The sequence below is a fragment of the Anoplopoma fimbria genome, chromosome 21 (genome assembly GCF_027596085.1).
Source record: "Anoplopoma fimbria isolate UVic2021 breed Golden Eagle Sablefish chromosome 21, Afim_UVic_2022, whole genome shotgun sequence".
NCBI classification, from domain to species: domain Eukaryota; kingdom Metazoa; phylum Chordata; class Actinopteri; order Perciformes; family Anoplopomatidae; genus Anoplopoma; species Anoplopoma fimbria.
Genome location: NC_072469.1, coordinates 13270002 through 13286467, shown reverse-complemented (window position 1 = coordinate 13286467; position 16466 = coordinate 13270002). Strand labels below are relative to the sequence as shown.

The 16466-nt window shown below is 41.4% G+C and overlaps 1 protein-coding gene across 1 annotated transcript in view; it reads left to right on the top strand.

The window, feature by feature from the left end:
• kcnh2b (potassium voltage-gated channel, subfamily H (eag-related), member 2b) overlaps nt 1-16466 on the top strand; it is a 226006-nt gene that overhangs the window by 12582 nt on the left and 196958 nt on the right. Inside the window, 1 exon segment of the mRNA XM_054622505.1 lies at nt 14178-14408. Coding sequence (XP_054478480.1) covers nt 14178-14408 — 231 coding nt within the window.

Sequence of the window (16466 nt, the reverse complement as noted above, 5' to 3'; positions counted from 1 at the left end):
GTGGCACGCAGAGAAAAGAGTTAGGGCTAGGGACGCCAAGACTATACAGTACATCCGGTGTGAACAGCCCTATTGGTTAACATGGGCGCAGAAGGATGCGGGCAACTCATCTTGTGTGAACTCGTGAAACTTGCAGTCTTTTTAATGGCCAACAGGGGGCGGCAATTTGACTTCTCTCTTGATTTATTCCCTCAGTAAACATAGTAAACATGAGTTTATGGTCTCAATCACTAGTTTCAAGTCCTCTTCAATACAGCATGATGTTCATTTAGTAAATTATGTTCCCATTTAAAATAAAATAGACTTTAAAACTATGTATGTTTTAGGGCGGGGCTACCTAGGGATTGACGGGTCGTTACCACGGTGTTGTACGGTCTTGGAGTTGTCTGTGGGTCAGTCTTAGAATTTTAACTCTTTCATAGTGTTCTTAAGCTCATGAAAGTTAATTCTAACATTCTATTTGCCTAAAAATGTCTTGTTCGGAGTTTGGTTGTACTGAGCTTCACCCAAAAAAACAAGATGGTAACGACCAAAATACCGAACTTAAGGCTTCAAAACTGTAGTCGACAGGACCAATGGGTAACGTTGAAATGACTACGTCCACTTTTATATAAAGTCATGGTATCTCCCATGATATGGGCTGACAAACAAGACAACATGCCAGCAGGTATTTAACACAATCCTGGTTTGGTAATGAATTAAAGTATATTGGTGGAAAATGGTATTATTTACACCCTCTGTTTAGAAACTGCACAGAAATGCAGCCCTAAGTGGACTGAAAAAAAATGCTTTGGCTGTCAAAACATGACAGGACCCCCCATCCTCTTGTCAGCTGTCTCACACTGATGACATCAGCACTTCTCCAGCACTGTATGCTTCTGTCTTGCCGTCGGAGAGTGTGCGGCCAGCATCTCTAATAGGACGAAAAATACACGTGGATTATGGAAAGACATGTTGTGCTTTGGCAGCATTTTCATTTTGGGGGTAAATACTGTAAAACTTTTGCAAAGCCAGGCAAACCATGAAGGTTAGATGTACTGTAATTATTTATCTGGCACTGTGAGAGAGATGGGAGTAGAGTTTGATTGACAGGAATGTGTTGCACCTGTGAGTTGACAGCTGGAGCCTGGATTGCCTTACAGCTACAGTTCTATAGGATGAACACCATCACTGGCTGATGGCTCATATAGCAGTGTTTATTGGTTATTGAAATGTACACGTAGAGTTTTGAACTCTTTTTTCCCCTTGCTCTCTAATGGCAAATGTGTTTTCACATGTAATTAGAACATGTTGTTACTATTATACAAAAGACTTTACTTGGAAATGATGACACATCACTTTGCCTTTGAGTTTTACGGCCACTAAGAAAATCCTAATATTGAGCTGGAAACACCCCCTTATTATTCATACAATATGACTCAATGGACTGTGATATTTCTAGTCATCATTTCTCTGGAGTGCTCCATAGCTTGAACCAATGGAGCCAGCAAAAAATACAATTGCAGTCCAAGGCAGTGGAGTGCAAGGTGAGGAAATTACGCTATCCAACATAATAGTATAATGCATCGAGTGTACTGATATTAAGATACATACTGATGGGATAGTAGTTAAAAATAGGTAACACTAACTCAAGGTCCTCTTGCCATACGGAGCCATGGTTAGTACTGCAATATCCCCCTTCCACCTTGGGTAGTGGATGTGATAAACACTGGAAGTGGATAGGTGAGGAGGAGGAGGAGGAGGAGGAGGAGGAGGAGGAGGGTCGCATCGGTTCGTACTGAAATGACAACTGACAGCAGAGTAAAGCTAAGCTTCATTTACACACGTATGTCAAGTGATGACAACTGAGGCAACTCTAATTGCTGATGAAGCTCTTGCAGTTGAGAGCTGTGGAAAAAAAGCTTGTAAGTGGAACGTCCCATGGCCTTATATGTCCACGGTTTGATTCTGGCTGTGGACCTTTTGTTACATACTTATCCCTCTCTCCACTCATTTCCTTTCTGCCCCATATATTATGGACTTTTCAGTATAGGAAAAATTCCAATAACATAATCTTTTAAAAATGGTAATGGAAAGGTGATGTATGAAAGAATATGGGTATGTAAATAAACTTAAGGTGGAAAACATAGAGTCCACAACAGAATCGACAAGAGCAAGGTCGAAGATTGCTATAAATTATCTCTCATTCAGTCAATACAAACACTGGAATGGATCCTCAGACTGTCCATATCAGTTACCTGTTAATCAATATCTGTAGGCTACTATTGATTTCTGATTGCTACAGAAAACCCAGGGAATAAACAGTGACACTGGCCAGCTGGTTGGATAAGAGACGTTTTAGCATATAACAGGGTACTACAATAAGTCTGACTTTATAGTGAGCGTCAGCCCGCTGTGTTTGAGAATTTAGCATGTGTCAAATGTTCTGTTTCCATGGCAATTGCTCAGTAAGAATTCGGTTGAGACGGATTTTTTTTTTCGTCAGCCTGTCACTGTAAAACCAGCAGTCACATACGTCTGCTCCTTTTGTCTGTTTTCTCCTTTTTCTCTCAATACGTCTCCCAGTTTCATCCTTTTGTCCTCTTTATTTCTCCGTTCATCTCATTCTCTCCTTTGTTCTTAATCTCACTTTCTCCTTTATATCTGTGCCTCAGTATAGCAGAGCTGGTGTGTTGACTTGTGCTTCTAACACATGGGCTTCCCTCCTTGTCCGCCTACGCAGTGTACTCAGGGAGATTCCAAACACACACACATTTGCTCACACATACACACAAACACAACGCCTGCACACACACACACACCGACTGGCAGTCTGCAGAGCCCCCAAGGTCTGGTCTTAGTGAATTATTCAGTGTGCGTTGGCGGGTCTGTGTGAACGTGCTCGTGTGTCTGAGATCTTATATTTGCGTGTTTGCATTTGGATTTGTGCGTGTCTCATGAATCTGTGAGTGTGTGTGTATGTGTGTGTGTGTGTGTGTGTGTGTGTGTGTGTGTGTGTCTGTGGGAATATGAAATGGTGTTTTCCTCCTGAGCAGCAGCAGCTTGTATTTAATCAGCCTCTCCATCAGCTCCTTCCTCTCAGGCTTCAAAAGCTCATTACAAGGAAATTGCAGGGAAAAGCAAGATGTGGTCAGTGATGTCACCAAGAGCAGAGACCGCTGGAGGAGTTTTAGATCACTCACTGATAATATCGGTGATCGATAAGGTACTTTGTGAGTGTGAAATGCAGGATTTCAGCCCTCTGTGGTGCTTTGTTTTTTTGACTCATCCTTATTTCTTGTAACAAGGGACGCATCCTCCACATCTGGAAAAATCATCCCAGCATCCCCAGATGTTATGCTTGTATTTAATGATTTTTTGCATCTCACAGTTCATGCTCGGTGTCAGTATTCAGTGGCAATACAGGAAGCTATGTGTCCTTTATGTGGTAAGGAGAACGCAAGGGCGTGGGGTAGGGCTGCACAATTAATCAAGATTTTAATCAAAATCACAATACATCCTACTGCAATTTAAAAAATCGCAGGAGGTGCAATATTTGTTAAAACTGTTTCAAAATACCCCTCCAAAAAGTGGTGCTGCAGAGACGTCATGGCCTGCACAGATTCCTGCAAAAAGTCCACCATAATAATAAAAAAATTCATATCAGAATAATTGCAAAAAGATATTTTTTCAAAATCATTCATCTCTAGTTAGAGGTGACTTTCATACATGAGACTGGAATTCATATTAGATAGATTTCTGGTAGATTTGACCTATTCACGCTATACCACTACTACTATGTGTGACCGTTGTGAGCTACATAACGGCATAGACACCTGCAGGTTACTAGAGTTCAACAGACGAACTGACATTATAAAGCACGTTTGAGAGAAGCGTGCTCCAAACATAATGGAAACACACTTGACTTGCTGTGAAAAGCTGCCCACCATTACCCTTGTTTAATTTGAACACATTCCCTGCTGGCTCCAAATATTGCCGTCTCTTGCACTTTCCTCTCTGAACACCTGCGGTGTAATAATACAGTACCTGACCTCCGCCCTGGTGGAATAATGGCAGCTTTCCCTCTCGTCCACCTGGGGCCTGAAGACAGCTGGTTTTCACACTCTATCTGCTGTCTCTCCTGTTGTTCTTCTCTCTTTTTCTTTTCACATCCATACCTCTAAACACTCTTACACTTTCATGCCTCTTCTTTTCTTTCTTTTTTTGTGCCCCTGTTATATTGACCTTCTCACACCCCTTTTGTGCTCTCTAAATGTTCTCATTCAACATGTACCATACGTCTATGTTAATATTGTGTCATGTCTTCTGTTTATGCGTCTGTCTGAAGAATGACAACATTCATCCATGCATTACTCATCTTTTAAGCTATCAATCACTCTAAAGACTCAGGCTCCGGTAAAAGGCTTAAACAGCTTCCTTCTCTCGGCCATTATCGGTCTGAAAACCCACAAAGGCTGGAAAATGAGATGTACAAAACACACTCACACTTCCTGCCTCTGTATTACCTAGTGCTCAGTGCAGCCAGACAAACCCATCACGCTTTATAGGCCTCTGAGGGCTGCTGCTGCCACTAATTCATGGAGGCAGGCTGTAAAGCTCATCCACACAACCGATCTCACTGTTTCCATGAATATCTGAACAGGCACTTTCCATCGGTTCATATCTCCCACGAGAACAGCCTGTTGAACCCAGGATGTGCTGCCTATGTAGATGATATGTGTGTTTTTATGAAGGAAGGGTGGAGAGAATGTTATAACGGTGTGCTAAACTCAGGGAGAAATGGGCACAAATGTTTTCATTCACGTTGGAAAAATGGGCAAAGTCATGATCTTTTTTGTTTGTGTGCTGTGGCAGTGTGGAAGAGAAATGGGGTAATAATAATTCCTATTAAAATAATTCTACTTACCCAGAGCAGCATCTGATAGAGGTAAACTGCTATTTTTTTGAGTTCTGTTTCCGCGAAATGTTATAGGTAAACATCAAATACCCTCTGTTAAACAATTACACAGTGTACATGTCTAGAGCTTTTGTTGAGAAAGGAAGAACGTAGGAAGTTGATCTGGTCTTCGTCAAAGTTATAAGGAGTGATGAGGTTTGCCAACCTAGTTCCGAACTAGGAGACTCTGTGTTGCTGTACAATATAGTGTACACGCAACCTTATTTGTTGATACCCTTCTTCGGGGGAGGAAAGCTGAAAAAAATGTCCTCACTCCGAAAAAACCCCGTCTCTTTTCACTTCGGAACATTTGATATTTGCATTCTTTGTAAAATGACTAAGTAAAAAAACACTCCCTTATGTGAAAAGGCATTAAATGGTACACGCTAGGTCATTTTTGTACACGTGGCTTTCAAGGAAAACTATGGTTTTCCACGACTTGAGTTTTGTTTTTGTACTGTAGTTTTAGCCATCAACTGTCAGTATTTTTTGACTCATCCTTATTTCTTGTAACAAGGGATGCATCCTCCACATCTGGAAAAATCATCCCAGCATCCCCAGATGTTATGCTTGTATTTAATGATTTTTTGCATCTCACAGTTCATGCTCGGTGTCAGTATTCAGTGGCAATACAGGAAGCTATGTGTCCTTTATGTGGTAAGGAGAACGCAAGGGCGTGGGGTAGGGCTGCACAATTAATCAAGATTTTAATCAAAATCACAATACATCCTACTGCAATTTAAAAAATCGCAGGAGGTGCAATATTTGTTAAAACTGTTTCAAAATACCCCTCCAAAAAGTGGTGCTGCAGAGACGTCATGGCCTGCACAGATTCCTGCAAAAAGTCCACCATAATAATAAAAAAATTCATATCAGAATAATTGCAAAAAGATATTTTTTCAAAATCATTCATCTTTAGTTAGAGGTGACTTTCATACATGAGACTGGAATTCATATTAGATAGATGTAGTGTACACGCAACCTTATTTGTTGATACCCTTCTTCGGGGGAGGAAAGCTGAAAAAAATGTCCTCACTCCGAAAAAACCCCGTCTCTTTTCACTTCGGAACATTTGATATTTGCATTCTTTGTAAAATGACTAAGTAAAAAAACACTCCCTTATGTGAAAAGGCATTAAATGGTACACGCTAGGTCATTTTTGTACACGTGGCTTTCAAGGAAAACTATGGTTTTCCACGACTTGAGTTTTGTTTTTGTACTGTAGTTTTAGCCATCAACTGTCAGTATTTTTAATGACATTTCTCTCATCGAAATAATTAATGACATCTCATAAAGTGACACAAGGCTATAAATTTGGTCAAAAAAGCCAAGAAAGCATGAGTAATTAGACATTTTAGCCACCACTTCCTTTGGGGGTCAAACTTAAAGTTAGTGAGGTCATAATGTCACTGATGAGGACAAATACTAAAATGTGTCTATATGACACTATATTTATTCATAATTGAATGATGTATACAAGCTGATTTAGCGTTGAGAATGTAGATTTAGCGTTGAGAATGTAGGACAGCCTCTTAAGTGCTGCTCCTCACCAGCATGCTGGTTGAGTGTATTTTGTCTGCTCTCCTTGACTGCTCTCTTGATTAGAACCTTTTATTTATCAGCTGGCGAGGTGCCTGCTGTGTCTCCGTACTTCTAACTCAGGGTCACGCTGTGTTTTGTCTTGCTGCGTTCTCTCTAGTTCCATTCCTCATCCTCTTCCTCTCCAAGTTTGTGTTTGAAGCATTCTCATCTGTTCTTTTTTAAGAAGTCTCATTTGTACGCATGCTACCGAGAAAGTAAACGCAATGCCCACAGCCACACAAACACACACACTTTCACACACAAAAGTGCACTCAATCAATACGGTAATATCCCACATATCCAAGTAACGCCTCGACAATTGATACAGGAACAAAACTTTCCAACATCCATAAATCATTCAGCTGCAGCCTTCAAACTCTTTCCAACATAATAATAACTGAGGAAGCTGAGCCGTTCCTCAAAAACAATGTGGTGCACAATGAGCTCGAGTCGGACACAGGAGTCTTGAATATCATCGACCTGATTATTTTGAAAATAAATGAAGTGTTCAGAAATGTCTGAGGATGGCAGACTGGCGTCTTCACAGTGGTTATAGAATGACTTATAAATCACTGTTTCAGAGGGGGAATACATCACCTCTTTGAACTGCTTCTGAGACACAATTTACAGAGAATAATGACTACTGTCTACCCTCATCCTTGTTAGAGGATAATTCCTGTTCAGGGGCCGTTCCATAATCAAGTCTAATGAAGAACACTTAGCAAGAGAAATTGCCTGAATGTGCAGAATCTTGCCAAAGGGTAGAGAAAGAGCCGGGTTGTGAAGATTGTTTAGTCATATAGTGTTTTTGTGGCGCTGAGCATGACTCAAGGGACCTCTGGGGACGCATGCTTTTAGGTGCAACGGGAGCTGCAATCAAGACTGAACATGCAGAAATATTTCATGGATTTGTGATTTGAATTCTAATCAGTGCTTGGTGAAGGGGGTATAATCAATACCAGAAACATACAAACCTCTCACTTCTTTCCTTATTGAAATGATTTAGGGACAAAATTTGGCCTTACTGCACTTCGATTCCAGAGAAGATATTTTTCATGAAGGCATAATCATGTCTACTAAATTAACACAGGCAGAGGAGCAAGGCTGGAGAATTTGGCTTGGACTGGTTGAGGCTTGAGACGAATGATTTCTCTTGGGAGATAGCTAAAGTTTGGTGTATAGGATATGGCGGCATGTAGTGGGGAGTTTTCAGATTGCAACCAACTGAAGCTGCTCCCCTGAGCCGATCATGTAGGACAGGGGTGTCAAACTCAAATACACAGTGGGCCGAAATAAAGAAATTGATACAAGTCAAGGGCCAGATGGGTTCAACGTTTATTGAAAACTTATTGAAAGAACCTTAGTGCACATATTGAACCTGGAACTAACAAGGCCTATAGAGTATTGCCTATAAAACAACATTAATTATGAAATAAATGAAATAAAAATGATAAATAATACATAAATAAATAAAAATAAAAGTAATAAAATCAGTTTCATTAATTGCTTATGGCTCTATCTGCAGTTTTTCCAGAGTAATTTCAAGTGAAAACATTTTCTACAGGCAAACAACAGCCAAAAATAATTTACTTCAAAGAAAAATCAAATGTCCTGTAGTAGCAAGAGAAAAAAAATGCAAAAATGAAACTACATTAAAAACTGAAAATGCGTCAAAGCACCGTTTGCTGCTCTGTGATGCTCACTGGTCTGAGCCAGACACTTGGTGTCTCATCTTGGATACAAGTTCATCAATGTCTGGGGTCAGGCTCTGAGCTGAGGAAATCCTCAGGATTGAGTGAAGGTGCTCATCAGTAACACGAGTCCTGTGTGAAGTTTTGTTTATCTTCATCAAAGAGAACAGTTGTTCACACAAGTATGTGCTGCCAAACACAGAGAGCGTCTGAGCAGCCTGGGAGCGCAGCTGGGGCATTGTGTCGGGGATGAAACGTGGAAACTCTGCAGCGCACACAGACTCATATTTTGCCTTCAGTGTGTCACTACATTGGAGCTCAATCAGCTCAATTTGGAGGTTTGATGGTGCGTTTTCCACGTCAGCTGCAAATGGATTACTGAGCAGTTCAAACCTGCTTTTTTGGGCTTCAAAATCGGCAAATCGCCGTGTGAAGTCAGCACCAAGTATGCCGAGTTTTTCAGCAAACTGTGTAGTTGGGAAGGCAGCGACCTGCTCTTTCATTGTTTGGCAGTGCGGAAAATGGCTCAAGTTTTCCTGCAGCATCTGCGTCTCCCACAGGTGCTATATACTGTACTATACTGGTTATATACTGTACTATACTGGTTATATACTGTACTATACTGGTTATATACTGTACTATACTGGTTATATACTGTACTATACTGGTTATATACTGTACTATACTGGTTATATACTGGTTATATACTGTACTATACTGGTTATATACTGGTTATATACTGTAGCGTACATGTCAGTGACGACACGGCCCCTGAAGCTGCAGGTTGAGCGCATTCAGGTGGCTTGTGATGTCACACAGAAACGCCACTTCACACAGAAACATTTTATTTGGGAGCTCTGTTGTGCCTTTCCCTTTGCTTTCCATGAACTCACAGATCTCCTCACGCAACTGGAAAAATCTTTCCAGCACCTTTCCCTGGCTTAGCCATCGCACCTCTGTGTGACAGGGCAAGTCACCACATTCTGTACTTAACTCCTCCAGAAAAGACTTGAACTGGCGGTGATTTAAACCTTTGGCTCTGATAAAGTTAACCGCTAATGTTATGATGCTCATCACATGTTCCACACAACGACTCCTGGTGTATGATGCAGTGATAAGCTGTCAACTCACTTGTGACGTTTTCCTCCTTCATCTTTTCTCGGATCCTCCCCACCAATCCACTCTTTTGACCGCACATCGCAGGTGCTCCATCTGTTGTCAGTCCCTCAGGTTCATTCCACGGCAGCCCCATGTTATCTACACATCTGGACACCTCTTCAAAGAGATCTTTCCCCGTAGTTCTGCCATGCATTGGGTGTAATCCCAACAACTCTTCTGTTACGCACAGGCTTGAGTCCACTCCACGGATGAACCTTGACAGCTGGGCAGTATCAGAAGTGTCGGTGCTCTCATCCGCAGCAAGGGAGTATGCGATGAAATCTTTTCCCTTTCCCACAAGCTGTTGTTGGAGATTGGCAGCAAGGTGACGCACACGGTCAGCAGGTGTTTCTGCTTAGGCTCACATTTAAAAATGCACACGGCGTCGCAAACTTTAATCATGCAGTTTTTGACAAATTCCCCCTCGGTAAAGGGCCGGGTTGATTTTGCAACCTCTGCTGCCACAATAAACCTGTCCTTAACAGCAGCCTCGCTTTGTGATGTGGCTTTAGTTAGGCTTCTTTTTAACTCCTCTACCTTCTGGAGCCTTTGTGTCGTGTCCAGATGCTTGTACCTGTCTTGGTGCTTCGTTTCATAGTGTCTTCTTATGTTGTATTCTTTCATTACAGCCACACTGTCTCCGCACAGAAGACACACAGCTTTGCCCTTTACATCCGCAAACATATACTGTGCCTCCCACCTGTCTTGAAAACTCCTGTTTTCAAATTCCACCTTTCGTTTAGCCATTTTTTGGGGAGAGGGATAGTTGAAAGTTGACACAAGTGGTATGTAATACAGACTGCGAGGCGTGCGTTCGCGGGCCCGTGATTGACGTGCCGACACACGGACAGTGCATTGTGGGATTTGTAGTATTTTGGTGGTGCGTGCGATACACCGGCGGGCCAGCTGTAATAGTAAATAGATTTTATCATGCGGGCCAAAGATAATTCATTCACGGGCCGGATGTGGCCCGCGGGCCTTGAGTTTGACACATGTGATGTAGGAGAATTACAAAAGTGAAAACGTGAATATTCAAATTCCCCTTACTATAGCCAGTGTTTGGTTTGATGGTCCTGGGCTACTGTAGAAACATGGCGGCCTGCTCTGTAAAGAGGACCCACTCTGTATGTAAATAAAAATGCCTCTTCTTAAAGTAACAAAAACACAATCATTCACAAAGAAAACATACTAAATAATATCATATTCTATTTTTTGCCAACAGAGCCCCTTAAATGCTACACACTGTACCTTTAAAGTTATACACACAAAGTTCAGCTTAAATAGGATGCCTCTATAACCTCTATAGCCTCTATAACCTATATTTTCTCAATAACAGTGTGTCAAATGACAATGTGAAATAAATGTGACAATATGAAATATGAAAATATGAACCAACAGAGAATGATGCAGCCTCATAGACTGTTTCAGCTCATGGTGTAGCTGTCCAGATCACAACTTTATTATTTTGGTTCACTTTCATCGCTCTTATAGTGTTGTTTGCTGCCACTGTTTTCAGTAAAAAAACTCTAAAAACTGACTGGACTCTACATACACAGCAGCACAAAGCAGACAGACCCAGTGAGAGGCTAGCTGTTCAATGTAGTTGAGCATTCAGAGCATGGCTCAGTGGGACGTCTAACCACAAGGTTGGCTGTTTGATCCCTGGCTCCTACTGTCTGCATGTTCAAGTGTCCTTGAGTCACTGAACCCAAGTTCTTTACAGCAGCCCACTGCTCTTAAGTGCTTACGGGTTAGGCTGTAAATGCAGAGATCCAATTTGATGTTTTATAAAAAAAATTATTTAGCAGCACAAGAGCCAGATCCCTTAGGAGTTGACAAAGACCATTCACCTAAAAGAGAGTGAATAATGGACCCACATTCATCAGTTGGACGCAAACACCACTCCAAATGAACGCTAATGTTGCTCCCCAACTGCTGGATGTGTGTAAATAAGCAATTGTTTACTAAGTTAACATCTAGCTTGGCTAGTATCAGCTTGGAAGAAAATTGACAGGAAATGATTGGAGAGAGATGGGTAATCACATGCAATAAACATCCCCGGCCTGATGCAAATCGTGCGCTTTACAGTCCATTAGCACCACGACACACCCACACCATTAAAAGTTTGTTACTGCCCACATCAAAACAAGGACACCGTGTCCGAATGTGGGGTGTCTTCATTGAACGGAAGGCAAATGTAACTGAGCCTTAAAGTTAAGGCGTGCTGAATGTGCGTTTAAAATCACTTCCAATTTTCTTTTATAGTGCACTTACCTTCCACCATTTCATTTGAGTGTCTATATTCTGAGTATGTAACTAAAGTGTCCTTATGCTATCCATCGTTGGCCTTATAAGACTTTTGGTAATTTTAGCTTTGTGATTTTCCTATTATTCTATAATCTATTTTGTGTGTATCTGCTGATCTGGATGGAGAGCTACATAAAATTGCCCTTACAGGAATGAATAAAGTTAAAATTAGTTCAAATGAATTCACAGCCCCAGAGTGAAATGCTCTGACAAAGCCTTGGGGGAAAAGAGACTGTTTTTCGCCACCACAGCCTGCAGTTCATTTACTTGATGCAGGCTAATTGCTGAGAAATGTGGTCAGATTCTTCCCGTTCCTTCCATTCCTGGATGGATCACTTCTGCTCTCTTTATCCCCACTCTGCTTCTCTAAATCTCCATCCATTATTCAATTGATCTCCTGTCATTCTTCCCTCCCAAAGTCTTTCTGCCCAACCATCCCATTTCCATCTGTTTATCCATCCTCATCCAGCCCTCACGCTGTCTCTTCCTTTACCTCCCCTTTCCCTGTCAACGGCCTTTCCTCCTTCCCTCTAACCATCCACATAACTATTTATGAGCGCGGTATGCCTCGCTGTGGGGCCCGATACTGAGTGAAAGTAACAGGGTACATTGGGGCTCTTCAGAAGCTGGAAGCTCTTTAGTGGAGGCCATCTATCAGCCTGACAGACTATCACCCTGATGCAGCACACACACAATCGCACTTCCACAGAGGCCTCATGCACATGGAGACGTTCATGTTGATTGTATGTGTTCCCACGAGATGCGCAAGAGATTCAGCTCACACAAACTGGATACTTGTCATTTATTCACAGTGCATTGCAAAGCCAAGAGTCAGTGTGCTGGGTAAGGGAGTACTTGTGTTAAAGTGTGCCTGTGTGTATTCAGGCACAACAGCAGCTCTTTGAGAGCTTTAAGATCATCCATTGACATAGAGCAGAGGACATGGAGCTAAATGGCTCCTTCTTCTGTAAGAGGTTTCGAGAGAGACAGACATCAGAGCTTTGTGGGAGACGCAGCCACCGACGATAGCGCTGTGATCTACACTATTATACCACCACTATTATAAACACACACATGAAAACTTAAGGGAACACACACACTTTTTTGATGGCATTACGGTGGATTGCAAAAGTGAATACTGGTACATTTCTAGCAATTATCTTCTACATTTCAAGTCATAAGACCAAAAACAGTAAAATGGGCCTAACTTCATAACAGTATATTAAGGACATTTGCGAATCACCTGTCTGTTTGGCCTGAATGTATTGTTTTTTCTTTTGTTTTCATACTATTCTTTTAAGTTTTATAATTTTACTTCAATTTTACTTTGAAAGTGGGTCTCTTATTTCGAAGGGGACATTCCAGCAGGAGGTTAAACGCGTAGAAATGTCAGGCTGTTGAGAAATATTGTATTTGATATTGTTTAGGAAGTGGCTGAAAGGGGCAACAGGTTTGGGAATGTTTCAGTTCGTTTCCTAATTGATATTTAATAACTTTACAGCTCCCTTCAATAGGTTTACTGGGTATGAAAATGAACTTTTGGAAGATAGCAAAACTGCTTCCGCCATGTGAGCTCAAGGCGAAATTAAATGCGCAGGTGATTCTCGTCGTCTCTAATGAGCAATGCTGGCTAATTAGCATTCAATGCTAACTGGGCTAGCAGAGCCCAGTTAGCATTGAATGACAGTGAAAATATGGTAAATAATGCTCGTGCATGCTTGAACTAAGTGGGTCAATTTGAGAGTAAAAACGAAAAAAAATCCGAAATTCAGTATAACTTCATTTGCATACGTTAACTTATTTATTTTATCTTAAAAAATCCAAATGAATTGTTTTAATCAATATTATTGACTACACATGTGGTTCTCGTTTCCCATAATACATCTGCATGTAATAAACTCTGACTAGCTACATTTTTTGACTTTTGTGTCATTGATGTATTCCGCTCCTCATAAGTGATGTAGAAATGAACTGTAACCAAGTTCACCTTTCTCCTCAGGTTAGAACAGTTGTAATTTATGGTGTGGGATCTTCTAGATTGTGTTAATTTAGTAACACTACAGTGTTTGTTATTCAGTGTAAAGCCTTTATAAACAATTGGCTTGGAAGCCAGTTTATCAGCAGTCATACAGATACTGATGTGCTGTTTTGCATATTCACAGTGTAAGGAGTATATAAATATGTTGGTGTGTTGATCAGAATGGCAACTCGCATATCAACATTTAGATTCAACAAGGTTACACAAATTACACTACTGTCTTCTGCATGGATCATAAAAGTTTGTTGTTTGTTGGTAACAGATGACAGTTAAAAGGTCCCTTGGTATCATAGCATTAGCCCTATACAAAATCAGCGGGAGCATAATCATTTCCCCCTGATTATTTTAGCATTTGAAATGTAAATGTAATGCATCTACATCCAGTTTTGACTGAAAGTAAACTTCACACATTTTCCTGAAAGACTGGGCATAAACTGAATTAAACGTCTTGTCATTGTGTCCACAGGTCGCAAGTTTGTCATCGCCAATGCAAGAGTGGAGAACTGCGCCATCATCTTCTGCAATGACGGCTTCTGCCACATGTGTGGTTACTCTCGTGCTGAGATCATGCAGAAGCCATGCACGTGTAACTTCCTGTACGGACCTGACACCAAGCGACTGGCCATCGCCCAGATGGCGCAAGCCCTGCTGGGATCAGAGGAGAGGAAAGTGGAGATCAACCTTTACCGCAAAGATGGTAGGAATGTTGCGAGAGTCGTTAGCATGGATGTAGGAGAGGGTGTGAGGTTATTTGCTGAGTTTGTGTGAGTTTGCAGTTATTGGGATGGAATGAAAGTGCTTGTGTGTGAATTTTTCTAGGGTGTTTGAATGGTTTTGTCACTATAAAATGTACTTGTTTGTAAGTTGGCAACAGTATCTGTGTGTGTGTGTGTGTGTGTGTGTGTGTGTGTGTGTGTGTGTGTGTGTGTGTGTGGTGTATACAGAACATTTGGCACCAACCAGCTCATGTTTATGTCTGAGCTGTTATATGTGAGCGACCTGACTACGGTTTTCTGTTAAGTCCATGTTGTATTTTGTGTGTCTTGTAGTGATGAGCATGGAAGTGCATAAGATGCAGTATGGTGCATTTGGTCTGTTTTCAGATTGTATTTACAGAAGACTTTAACTAAGTTCTATAACTGTGGATTGATTACTAATGAGAACCTTTAAAAAATAATTTCATCATTGTCTGCAGGTTCATATAAAAGTCACATCAAATTTATAAACACAACAGCAGTTCTGTAACATTTTCATTAAATGTTAATGATTTCAATAGACCAGACCCATATTAACATGTACTGTAATAATCACTTTAGAGGAAAGTAAATGGAGGAAACCCCTGGAGAATTCTCTCAAATGCCACTAGTATCTAAGGCATGTGCCAACTGGACCAGGACCAGGTATCGGACGCTGGTCACAGCAATGATAGACTACTTCCATAGTGATAAAGAGCTGCCATGGTAATAAAGTGAGCAACTCCCTGGGCTATGGCCAAAGCATATGTTGGACACTTTCCACCTGGAGACAGACACCAAAGCAGCAGGAGGAGGGAAGGGGAGAGAGAAAGACTGAGGGAGGAAACTAGAGACCGTTTTGCAATAGGATCAGACGCAACATCAAAAGGGGGGGGTCCTTGCTCGGACAACGGCCATCTTTGAACTAGACCTTCATTTTGATCTCAAGTAGGCATCTGTAAAGTTTTGTCACTGTATCTTTCACAGTCACAAAATCTGTCCACAGAAATATTAACACCTGGCAAAGAACTCAGAACCTCCTCTGTGGTAGATCCTGTCTTTAGGACCACATTTTGCCATGATGATGGTAAAAAGAGGGCAAGAAGACAAAGAGGCAAGAAATGAGCACACCTCTGCAAAGTGAAGAGAAATGGTGGGGGCAAGGGGGGAGAAACAAAGTGAGAGAATGAGAGAGGGATGGAAACAGTCCCTGTCAGTAAGTGTGTTTCTCACGTAATCTGAAAGCCGTGTTGGTGGTAAGAGAAAGCAATTAAAAGAAACGGAGAGAGGGGGAAACAGAGAGATGGGGCCAGCTGTCTCCCCTGTAGTGAAACTTCTGAGGAGTGCTTTACCAATTCAACCCCCCCACCCCCTGCACATTTCACTTGTTTATAATGGAGATGTGTAGACACACACACACACACACACACACACACACACACACACACACACACACACACACACACACACACACAGCAGCAGTACAAAAGTACGTCATCAAAAGCTGTATATAGAATAACCGAGGTGTTGTCATTTCTGTCCCACTGGCTATGTTAACGAGAGTCCACCATGCTAAGAACACATCGTTAAAGGCTTTGGAAGTTACAACATTTCATGCCTGCAAAGGTCTTGTGCCAGTGCAGGCTGGAAGCCGTAAAGCTGCTGTTGGCATATGCAGTTCAGTCCATCTGATGCCATCACATATCAGTAAAACAGAACTATCGGAGGAAGCTGTGTGGTAACATAGCACTGCTGCTACAGATGTTGAAAGTTTTGAAGCTCAAAATTGTAGTACGAGTAGAAAAGTCATCAAGTAAATCTGCTGTAGTCTGAGACCATTCAGATTCTGTGTTTTGGTGATTGTTTTTTTAATACAATAGATGACAAGAAGGTGATAGAGGTTTTGTTACTGTTTGCCTGTAGTTTAACATGTCACCAGCTTGCCTGGTCCAAAAATTGACAGACAAATGGTTTATATACAGTGCTAACATATCCTTGCAAGTTAATCAGAAACAAGTATT